Here is a 12,521-nt window from a genome sequence, read left to right on the forward strand (position 1 = left end):
TACCATGAATTTCAAAGTGTATGTATCCGAAAGAATTTGTTAATAAGTAGAAAGTATTGTTCTTTTAAACATCACATTTCTTTTTAGCAGAAATGGTAAATAGCTGTTAACCTATCTTGAATCGTATTTGATAAATATCTCCAATCGTCCATAATATCAAAGTTTTATATTAACAAAACAGAGTTGATCAACTTGAAACCTTCAATTGTGTTGATTTATATATTTTTGGGAAAACATTCATTTTTAACAATAGATACTGGAATACTGAAAATTGAAAATATCTATGTTTACTGTATGTTTGATAAATAATAAGAGATAGGGCAAAAAGGTATTTAAACTTGTAAGATCTACAAACTAAATAAATGATCAACTTATAAACATAAGGTTTCATTATAGAGCACATGTTCACCAAAACTTATTTCGATTCACACACAGTGGAATCACATGCACATTTTTCGTCTACACATGAACAAACCTGTTGTTGTAGTGAAACCTACAATCTGAAAGAACATTTACAAAAAACCTTGAGAGTATGTTGACTATAAACTGTATTTCCGTTTATCCACAAACAATATGCTTATAAGAACTAACCACAAGGACAAGTTGAAATCAACCTATAAACTGTGCATGTGTACATCAAACATCATCGATCAGGTAAACAGAAGAAAAACCTCTAAACGGCGTGATTAGAAATTATGGGAGCAACAGCCCAAAACAGAAAGCAGAACAGTCATATTATGTATGAACACAACGAAAAAACGTAAAGGACAAAGTGATATACATGTACTATAAGCGAGGTCAACCGTTATGCTTAAAGGACAATTCCTCGAACAAGGTGATATCAAGGGCAAGTAAAAGGGACGCATATACATTAACACATTATATATTATCAACAAAACAGAAATAAATAGATATGAAGATGTGTTAGTAATTGAATGTGGTAATCGATGTATCAGACCAAATTGTCTTTATTTAAAAAAATTTACAATAGCCACACTACTTTACAAAGCATTTTAAAAATAAAGTATATATCAACAATAAGTATTGCTGCTCTATTTATACTTTTTGATGCATTACAATTTCCTAAGATTATTAACGCTACATAATAGAGGAATAAGCCTGGAGTATATATCTTTTTTATCTAATTAAAACGTGCATAATAATAATCTACATCTAGCAAGAAACACATAAACATAACTATTAAAGAGAATATTTTTTTTGTATTTTTTACTGTATCTAATAAAAACAATATACAATAGTTTACACTACAAAATATAGGAATGGTAAAAGTTTTAATTTGAGAAAGATACACATATATGTCTCGCTTGCTTCACAAGAACTCTTGATCACATGATTGGCTGCAATATAACTGGATGTATTCCAGTTTGTAAATGTTACCAAGTACGCCTACAATAACTGGTTTAGAAAAACATACGAATGAACGACGTAACTACATGAAATGGAGCAGGGAAAGACTTATAAGACTAAGACGTCATAATTTAAAAAAACAGAGTTTTCCAAATATCAATGGTGTATAATCAATTGAATAGGACGACATTCGAGATAATGGCCCATGGGATAACTTTCTAATGAAACACTGGACAAAAACAATATCTCAAGTGAACTCTACTTTTGTTGTATTCCTCAATTTAGTCCTAACAAGAAGAAATTTTACCGATGTAAAAACTCGATAGTCACTGTACTGTGTCTGTTTTTAGATTTGACTAAAGAGAAGGAACTTGATATTCTGTTTGAAACAGACATGCATGAATGATAAAGCAAAGTCATGACAAATTTAACATTTCATCAATGTATAAAAATTAAGTCATTGAAGTTTAAGTGATAGGCTGGTGTCTTTTATCCAGCCTTAAATTGAAATTAATATATTATTATACAATGGTATACCAAATAAACGTAATTTGATGTGATGACTTCTTAACAAAACAAATATATAATTTGATCAGTGATAAAACTTCAAAATAAAATTAGCATGACTCAGAACGGGTCCCATATACTGCAGGTAAATTGAGGAGATAGTACGAAATGGACCTTAACAAAATACAACATTCTGGTGGCAACGACAAAGTAACACCTATGTCCAGGTATGCAACATTCAGTGCAAGCCAGTCGAAAAAAGATCATACTTTGTACAAATTTTCCAGTATTGTATCATTTCACAACACTCAAACAAAGCTATATATATATATATCAGATACATTCTATTCACTAATAGGATAACATAGAAGCATAGCTGTACAACATTTGCATTGGTTACCTGGTTTGTAATTTTAATATCATCAATTGTGTTCCGGGTCTTGCTTATTTGGTCCAAAATACGTTTTTCCTTATTTTCCTTATCTATACCGTTTTGTGGTTGTGATTCCTATTGGCACAATAACTTCAATTAATATCTTAAAAACCCAAAATACCGGAAGACAATGGTATTTTAAAAAGTAGGAGGAAACTGGCATCATTTAAAAAACAAGAAAAAGAAAGAAAAAACCCACAAGATCAGATTATGTATTTAAACCAAATACGAGGCAACTAAGTGTTACAAAAATATTTAGGATCTAACTATACATAAATATAACCATATGTAAAATCAGTATTTATAGAAAGCTCAAAATGGGTAAATCAGCATGGTTTATATGTAATTCGGAAAATCAACGTGGACAGTGCGTTAATATTTCTATATAAAAAGCTATAAAATTATCTAATATTAGTATATGAAACCAATATAATTCAGGCGGTGATTGAATTACCTGATCCTTAAATTTTAGTTCATATATTTCGTCTTCTATTTGATTTATTTTTTCTTTTACTCGTCGTTCCCGTTCAGTTTCAGATTCATGGTAATGAACTGGTGACGGTGAACGGTCCTATATTATAAAATGCATGTCTGATGTTAGACAACAAAATGCAAAGTGGCAGTAAATTATTCTATCTTTATTTACTACAAAAAGTCAAAGATAGTATAATATTGTGTTTATTGAAGAATTGTCAATGTTACTTTTCCAATAAGCTTCATCTAAAAACTCTGTTAGAAATAGCAAACTTTCGCAAACTCTAAGTACAAAATAGTTTTATTTTACAATTTCGTAGTCTGTTATAAAAACAATACTCATAACTGAAAATGAAGGGTTAGTTATTGCTAGAAAACGCTATGATTAAAGGTAGACAATAATACACATGAAATTATATGCATGATTAAAAATGAATAAGCACCAAAGATAAGCCCAACTGATAGCTAAGAATGAAAATATTTTTAGAAATTTAGATTAGTCTAGACTGAATAGAAAGATATAATTTGAACAGTTTCTGATACCTTATTTTTATGCTTTATATCGTAAATTTCGTCTTCCGTTTTTCTCATTTTTTCTAAAATTCGTCTTTCTCTTTCTGTTTGAGGATCTTCCCGATAAGAGTTGTAGCCCTATTCGCAAAAATGTTCAGATGAAATATATAAAAATGCTCTCTTTATCGGCATAGTGTGTCTGATGATTCATACAATGCAATTTAAACTAAATTTGATTAAAAAAAAGAAAATGGTTTATTTTGCAAGGGTTAGTCAAATGCTTGACAATGAATTAATGGTAAATGAAAATGGAAAATATCCATTTACCTTATATCTATGCTTTAACCCATTTATTGCTTCTTCCGTTTTTCTCAATTTTTCTAACATTCTTCTTTCCCTTTCAGTTAAGGGTGGATCTCGATAATCATTCGAGTCGTAGCCCTATTTATAATATGTTTCATTTAATATTTTCGAAACAAAATTAAACAGTTTCATTCATGTGAAATTCTATCAGGGGTAAAAAGGACCACATCTGTTTATTTCAATGGCATCTTCTTCCACCCACAATACAAAATCCCGACAAGAATAATGTTTGCACGGTTCCTACCATGCATGCTATTTTAGCACTTGATTGCATAGCATACAAAATAAGTAAAAGATTATACTGGTAATTTCGGTTAAGTAATAAAAAATCTTTTCTAACGGGAAAAAACATCAATAACAAGCTTAAGACCAACTTCCTTGGCTAATAATTTTATCTTCATTAAAATTTTAACTTATTCGGAATAGGAAAATTCATCTGGGGTTAAATAAGGAAATAAAGTATGCAATAAGTTTGATTAATCCAAATATTGTTCAACAGATGCATCTTGGAATATATTAGTAGCTTAGCATGAAATATAAATACGTGATAAAAGGATTTATAATGGTAAAGTCATTATTGGTCATGCAGTTTTTATTTACATGTATGGTCATTAATACTTTATTCCTGTTTATTTAGTGCATGTATGTAGTGAGATACATGTTATACATGCAGCAAAAGAAACTATTTCATGAAAACCATAAAAAATATTTGGAAAACAAAAACATCTGTGCATTGCAAACAAAAATCCCAGTGGGTGATTCAGTGCTCATTTAACCCTTCACCATAAATGGATAATGATGCCATGTAGTCCTCTTTGCCCCGACTATCAGAAATATGTAACAGTGACACTAAAAACTTGAGGTAATACTATTACGTTTTATCATTGTATTTCCAAAAAAACGAAAATACAATTATTATGACATTTTGTCACATAGAGGTATATTTCACAGATACAAAAAATGGCATAATTGTCAATTTATAATTATAGTTAAGACAATATTGTGTATGCTAGTCAGTTTCATGTTTACAATATTATATAATTGATGAAATATATTCTATTGAATACAAAGAGTAACAGAGAAGAACTAAAAGTGCGAAGAAAGATTTTTTTTTGAAGTTTACGTGTTTATAACTAATGCATGTTTTTTTTTTTAACTCCGATAGTTGTTTTCTTTATATCAAATATGGGAAGAGGACAGACTTACGTTTCTGTTAGATGGTGGAGGTGATTCTCTAGGTGACTCCTTTGCCCTTGGCCAACTGTCATGAGGAGGTGGGTATTGTTTGGCGTACTCTAAAGGTCGTTTACTTTGTGGAATTGGTAAACCTGTTTGTACTGATTGAACTTTCTCCAGAAAGCTAAGGAACTGTTGCCAACTAAAATAAACAACTTATTCTTACTGTTTTGCATTAAGTGAAATTGATTTTTTTCTAGATTGTCATTGTAGGGTTTTTTTTACTGTCTTTGGTTTAAACTGTTACACGATGAACTCTAAAATACCAAAACGAATTTATCGACCTGGCGTTTGTATTGGTTCACTGATACAAATCATTTCACATGAGAATAGTTGCTGCTGCTGAACTCTTATAAAGAAACAACGGCGAAGACGTAAAAACAATTTATTTTGCTCTATCTTGGTGGCTTGTCGTTTCATTGATATATGCTCCTTTTCCATATTCATAATGTTATGGTTCGAAATAACAATTTATTTTTTCATAATTAATATGACTAAACTGAACTCGAAGGACAATGATTAGGTCGCATTGTGATGAGTTTTAAACTTACTATTTTGTAAATTGAAAATAAACAGCACCCATTTCCTCCAACTTATAAAGCAGCTATTTTGTTTGAAATTGACAACCCTTAAAATAATTTGGATCAGAACATAAAATATAACATAGAATAGATGATGTACAATATATGTATACATACGATGGTGAGGAATTTGAAAGTCTTTATTGACAATTCAATCATTGTTTTAGGAGGAGCTGCGGACAACTTTTCCAAATACATGTATAGCAATATCATGACACATTCTGAAAGAAGATCTTTATTTGAACGGAATAACTAACAGTACGTCTACAATTGCAAATATTTCATTTGTATACCACCAAATTACATACTTGTATTGTCCGTTGGACTGTTGGAATTTGTGAAGTATGTGGTCTAACAAAGAATCTTGTAATGGGACTCTGTTCTGATATAAAACATCACTAATCTACAAATAAAATACAACGTGAGAAATCGGATCACAAAAGGTTTTTTTATTTTAAAATAACTTATCTTTTTGCTATTTTCCCCCCTTTCAATTTTTGAATTTAAAAAAAAAGAAAGAAAAGAAAATATAAAAAGAAACACTTATAACAGACAAACATATTGGCAATCATACATCCTCTCCTTATTTTTTATATAGTCATCATTATGTTATAGGTGAGTTTAGATATTTTTAGTGTTTGTTTGTCTTTTCGTAGTTATTCATTTTTTGCAATGATTTTGTCAATCTCTTCCACTTGTAAATTCTGATTACTTCTTTGCTATCTTCCGCCTCTTTTTACACTGTGTGTGTGGTGATGGAAGAGCGAGAGACTAACCTTTACATGAAACAATTTCTTGTTCATATAATTAAACAATTATCAATACAAGCTTTCTGTTTGAATCTCAGATGGTCAAACAGGTATTATTCATCAGTAATTACAATTTTTTGTGACAACTACATTGTAGTTTCCAAATCGTGCATTTGTCTCATCTCTGACCTGTGATTCTGATATTGAATAGTTTCCTTATCAGAAACCACCGTAACAAGTTTCGTAAAGATTGAGGTAAGTGGTCTAAAGTGTTTAAAAGGTGGCATAGACACAGATGCATGTATTCAGACATATTAACAAAACGCGTAGTTGTTATCCGTTCGACAAACTTATTACAATGTCATAAAAGCCACAAAATACCTTTTTTTCTCAACTGCATAATACTTTATCGATATTGTTTTTTTATTTATTTTATATTTCTCTGAGGTGATTCTATTTGAGCATAGTAATCACTTTCTACTAACCTGAGCCTTTGATAATGTTTCCCTCTTATTATCTACAGACTGGAAATCTCTATAAAGTCTCTCTATATCAAGGCGATATCCGGTTTCATTTAAAGCATCGTGCACCATCCTGAGTAATTTTGCTGTTTCTTTTTCCTTGAAAGGCTCTAAACCATGCAGACTGATAATAAATAAAATCTTATCACTTACAAATTTATTTCATTTTCGTTAAATATATATAATTATTTCACGAAACAATCATTAATTTAATTGATTTAATTATGAAGTATATATATTTGTTATACGAAAATGTATGAGGGGTTTTTCTCCCAATAAATACACCATTTTACTTCTCTTATTTATTATGTTTTCAAATCACATTTGTATAATGTAAAGCAAATATAGTTGAGAAGTAAGTAAGTCTTTTGTAAAACGCCAAAGTACAACATCAATCAATATTAGCAACATGGAACAAAAAAATATCTAATGAAAAAGAACACTACACTAAAAACAACAAGCAGAACAAGATTATAGATAACCCCAGAATACATGTATAGTATACTTTTTTGAAAGATTTTTTGTTCATAACAGCCTTTTAGATTTTCATTTGAAAGAAATGATAGATCGTATATGTATACTTAAAAATAAATTAAAAATAAAAATCTTATTAAATTAATCTGAATCTAAAATTTTCTTTGCCATTCATGTATATCTGATATTCGTTAAAACCTACAAAACAACCACGTACAATCACATAAAAACATACAACATAACCACATTCAAATAAAACATTCAACACTAACACATAAAAACACTAACAAACAATTATTTTCGCTAATCTTATTAATAGTAAATCTAGCATTATATCAGTAAACTGATTCCGAGCTTGTCCATAGCAGCGAACTTGTTCGGTCGTCGGATTATTGATAAAAGCTGCTTTAAAACAATTACATTACAGAACCGTTGGTTTTGGAAACAGTAACAAAATAGCAATCCTCACAATTAATTCAAACGACTATTCGACGGAAATCCAATGCAAATAGGTGCAATGACAGACAATGTGTTTCACACGTGTTGCTCACAGACAAGCTCGAATCAACTTACGAAGAGTTATTTTGCTGAGATGAATTGTAGTATTTAGAATTTCCGTACCCGTCTTGAGTTTTAGTAAACCTGTAAATTAAATATTACAAATGTGTTATATTGTGTTGATTTATATAAGACGCATGCCATATAAGCTGTATATAATGTAAAGGTATGGAAATATGGAGAAATGATCTGGTTAGAATATAATGATTTGCCTACATGTAAGTAACTATATGTATACTGGAAAACAATTCTTGAAATTGACATTAAAGAATAAAATAAATATCTATACTGGATCAAAAGTTTTGAAATTGACATTGAAGAATAAAAATATGTGTGCAGAATTTGTAACTAAATTGTGATATGTATGATAGATTTGACAAAAACATACCGTTTACTACAAAATAAAACATTTGTTTATTAAACAATTAAATTCTTTAAAAAAAAACAAACAGTAACGACAATTACACTACATTTTTCAATTAAAAAACTAAAATCTACAGCATTCATAACATTTATTTTTGTTGACATACTTGAATATTTCACTTTAGCAAAACCAATTGAAATAGCCTGAACAATATCGGTGTGATCGATTAACTTGTATGAAAACAAAGGAATTAAAGCTAAAACATATTCTTGAAAGGATAAAAATGCGATGTAACAATAATATTACTTACAAATCTGGATAATTTCTTTTCATAGCATATTCTATAAACTTCAATATTTTTTCGTAGTTCACTTGGCCAGGTATACTAGGGTCTATAAACATAGATGCAATAAGTCTAAGTGTATCTGGATGAGGTGCAGCCTGTAATATAGAAGTTCATACCCATAATTCAAGAATACTACGTATTTTTTTGTCAAATTACATAATAAGCTTATAGAAACGATATAAAATGAAAAACAAAAGAGTTCACAATAGTTTTTATGTTTTTACGTGTTTGTTGTTTTACAGATACTTTAGTAAAGGTTAAGTCTCCATATTCAAGGGTCTGTCCCAGACCAGAAATCTAGTCGGAATGATTTTCAAAGTTTTATTTGTGTGTGAGTTATTGTTTTGTATATGGAGAATTTTGAATTGGGGTCTGGTAGTTGGTAATTTTAGTTGAATTTATTCACAACTTGTCTAGACTCAGGACTGATTAAGAGCTTTTCATACAGGTGTGGGGGCTCGTCCCGGATTGCTTTTGACCGTATAATGCCTCTTGGTGATTTTTGTCAACGCAAGTTGCTAGTATTGTTGGCATATTGAAGTTTAATTCCTTCTTTTCTTGGTGTTCACACTTTTTTTTTAAATACTTTGAAATTATGACTTTCTTTAATTTAGATGTTTCAGTAGTTTTCGTTATGGATTTTGTTCTTTGTTTTTTACTTTATCATTTGGCATCTGAAATAATCCTTATCCGTTGCTTCCATAATCTTTAAAATATTCTTCACTATTTTTACATTTCCATGTAATGACTCTTTGGCCTTCACCCGAATTCAAAACTCCTATTTTTCTGTATATTTATTTCAAAACCCGAGTTGGATTGTATGCATGTTTCATATAAAAACCGTTTTTCTATTCCTACTTACGTTTTGAGACAATAAGCTCTGATTCACTCTGTCAAACGAACACCAACCCATAAACTGTTTATCGAATTTCGTTGCTTCAATGTAAGCGTTGTATAATCTATCTGGTTGAATGTGACTCAATTCGTCTCCTATGATTTTGACTAACAAATCTTCATCGGCTGCTGAAAACATGGCGGAATCAGATGGTAATTTGTATGTATCGTATCTGTCTGTAGGTAGATATCTTTGAAGTAGGAATTCTCTTTCGCCGGATGCCCCGTAGTTCCCGTTATCACTTTGTGCTTTTCTTGGAGGCATAAAATGTGCGTCTGATTGGAAATTCATTTTGAAATTGTTCTCTGAATGATAACCGTTTAAAGGTCGATCACTGAGCGGTCGATCAAGGTATGAATATTTGTACTCTGTGTCGTTGGCTAGCTTTGGTGATTCTCCTCTTCTTATCCAGGGTTCACTCTCAAAAACTGTGCTCATCTGATTCTTGTTCCTATTAGCTCGAATCGGTGGCAGGTTATTATATGGCGATAGCGTTTTGGAGTCTGGTCGTGTTCTATTTGCAAAAGTTGGTTTACCGTGTAAGTTTGATGAAAAGTTATCCTGTAAAAATACATACAAGTAAGAGCTCTCATCAAGTGTAGGCAACTTTTTTTTTATGATGTGACTGGTAAGATCATGGTTTTGGTTTTTGCAGGTCAAGAGTTTTCATCTGAACTACTAGTATCTAAAGTTCTTATTATTCATATTTAATTATATTTAGTCCGATATTACATTCTTAGTGACTTCGTTAACTTGTAGTTACAATTGATTTAGACATGTTAACCTCTCCCCTTTTCCTCAAATTTAAACTCTGGTATCAACAGAATCATAGTCAAGAGAATAAAAAATATGAAATCCAAGACATATTTAGGTAGAATATATCGTTTCAAAAAGTACTAGATACCATGCTGATGTCGTTATAATTTTCCCCTAGTTATTGTTTGGTTACATGTTAACTGTTTTAAGAAACAGTGGCAGTTGTTATCAAATAAAATTGAGAATGGAAATGGGGAATGTGTCAAAAAGACAACAACCCGACCATAGAGTAGTCCATTTCTATTTATGTTGGAGTTTGTTTTTGTTGCAGTTCATTTTTTTCCTCTAATAGATGATGTGTTTCCCTCGGTTTTGATTTGTGACCAGGATTTGTTTTCGCATAATCGATTTATCGACTATTGAACAACGGTATACTACTGTTACCTTTATTTAACCCACGAGTAGGTTTTTTCATTTTTAAAATTATATGTTTTATTGCTGGTCTTTTGTAAATGTCTTCGGGCCAGACAAACATCATTTCAGAATAGATAACTTAAAACTGAACACAATTGGTTAGTGTTGGAACTTATGTAATGAATGTTCTCCTTGTTATCTTATCACTAACCATGTTAAAGCTCAAACAGATCAACCCATAAGTAAAATACGTCTACTTTCTACGTGATTAATAAGAAAATATCAATATATATAAAAAAAAAAACAAATTATATAAATTAGAAAGAGGGGTGCTAATGATAACATTTAAAAATTTGCAAAAGGATTGTTTGTGGAATATGTTACATTTTTTATTGATCATGCTATACCGAGGTGATTATTTACATACAATAGAAGCTGATATATGAGGGCTATGAATACGACTAGGTATTCTAAATCTAACATGTGGGTTTTCCTACCTCTTCGTTTTCTTTATTGTTTGGTGAATACTAAGAAAAACAAACAGATATAAATACTGGGAAATGTTTTCATATAGCAATGTTTTTGTCTTTTGTTGTTTGTTATACTGATAATTCTATAATGATGTAAATGCTTATTTTCAAAAAAACTTTCTTTATTGTACGTTCGTTAGCTTCTCTCAACAATAAAAGAGAAATGTTGAGAACCCAAAATATGTTTATTACTGTTTACTAATTATATAAATTACTTCGTCCTTTTAAGAGTTTGTTGGTGGTTTGGCATGCCACAAAACCAGGTTCCACCCACCATTTTTTTTCTTAAAATATCCTGTACCAAGTCAGGAAAATGGCCATTGTTATATTATAGTTCGTTTCTGTGTGTGTTACATTTTAACGTTGTGTTTTTTGTTGTGTCGTTGCTCTCCTCTTATATTTGATGCGTTTCCCGTAGTTTTAGTTTGTGACCCGAATTCGTTTTTATCTCTATCGATTTATGAGTTTCGAACAGCGGTATACTACTGTTGCCTTTATTGGTGATGTTGAATTCACTAACAACTTATTTATACTGAATGATGTACAGCAATAGAGCTTAGCTGTTAGTCCTTTGTTTAAGTCTGCCTATTTGAAATAGGTCTGTATCAAAACAGTTCAATCCATGCTTAGTTCCAGAGTTTTGGTTCATACAACAAAACGTTTATGTAAAATCAATATACTTAAAATTCTACAGAAATGTATATGTTACAACGTTTCTGATGAATAAACATCTATATTTGTATTAATATAATACTATTTAAACAAATTCTAATGACTAACGACTATAAATCTAACTATCAAGTTTTTATTCAATCTTTTGTGCTCTACCATCGTCTGTTGTAAACATATAACTCCATTCTACGGTGAAAGCTCATGTCTATTAGAACCAAACTTTACCAAGATCATTGTATAACAATAAGAAGTGGTATGATTGCCAAGTAGATAACTCTCAAGCAGAAACCAAATGACGAAGAAGCAACTATAGATCACCGTAAGGCCTTCAACAATGAGCAAAACTCATATCGCATAGCAAGCTATTAAAGCCCCAGAAATGAAAAATGTAAAACAATTCAAACGAAAAATATAACGGCCTGATTTAGGAATAAAAAAAACCCTAAAAAGCCATACGTTATACTACATTATTAATTACACTCAGGGGAAGGTGCCCTTTCGGTGAAATCGTAATAGTTACACCCTACGATCCGGGACATTAAACTATTTTCGCCGGAATATTTTTGGATGATCAATTGTCATTTATACATTGAAAAATCCTTCACAGGCATTAGAATATTCGGAGTAGTATATTAAACAACATCTCCTCTCGAAACAAACAGGACAATTTAAATACGTTTGACCTGGATTATCACAAAGGTGTATAGTCCGAAGACGCGATTTTCAACTAGACAAAATTGTCTTACATTACTGTTACGCAAAAATGA

At 30.6% G+C, this 12,521-nt stretch overlaps 1 protein-coding gene across 15 annotated transcripts in view; it reads right to left on the minus strand.

The window, feature by feature from the left end:
* Positions 1 to 12,521, minus strand: part of LOC127726190 (uncharacterized) — a 77,778-nt gene that overhangs the window by 3,868 nt on the left and 61,389 nt on the right. For 4 of the 15 annotated variants that reach the window (XM_052233494.1, XM_052233500.1, XM_052233478.1 and 1 more), the window contains 10 exons: positions 9,350 to 9,943; positions 8,452 to 8,582; positions 7,793 to 7,861; positions 6,710 to 6,869; positions 5,784 to 5,878; positions 4,865 to 5,036; positions 3,623 to 3,736; positions 3,326 to 3,433; positions 2,763 to 2,879; positions 2,276 to 2,383 (listed from right to left, as the gene is read on the minus strand). In XM_052233494.1, coding sequence (XP_052089454.1) covers positions 2,276 to 2,383; positions 2,763 to 2,879; positions 3,326 to 3,433; positions 3,623 to 3,736; positions 4,865 to 5,036; positions 5,784 to 5,878; positions 6,710 to 6,869; positions 7,793 to 7,861; positions 8,452 to 8,582; positions 9,350 to 9,943 — 1,668 coding nt within the window. Of the gene's footprint in view, positions 1 to 2,275; positions 2,384 to 2,762; positions 2,880 to 3,325; positions 3,434 to 3,622; positions 3,737 to 4,864; positions 5,037 to 5,783; positions 5,879 to 6,709; positions 6,870 to 7,792; positions 7,862 to 8,451; positions 8,583 to 9,349; positions 9,944 to 11,049; positions 11,080 to 12,521 lie in introns of all 15 variants that reach the window. The other 11 variants (XM_052233571.1, XM_052233561.1, XM_052233483.1 and 8 more) reach the window with 10 other exon arrangements.

Source organism: Mytilus californianus, unplaced genomic scaffold (genome assembly GCF_021869535.1).
Source record: "Mytilus californianus isolate M0D057914Y unplaced genomic scaffold, xbMytCali1.0.p SCAF_1, whole genome shotgun sequence".
Taxonomy (NCBI): Eukaryota; Metazoa; Mollusca; class Bivalvia; order Mytilida; family Mytilidae; genus Mytilus; species Mytilus californianus.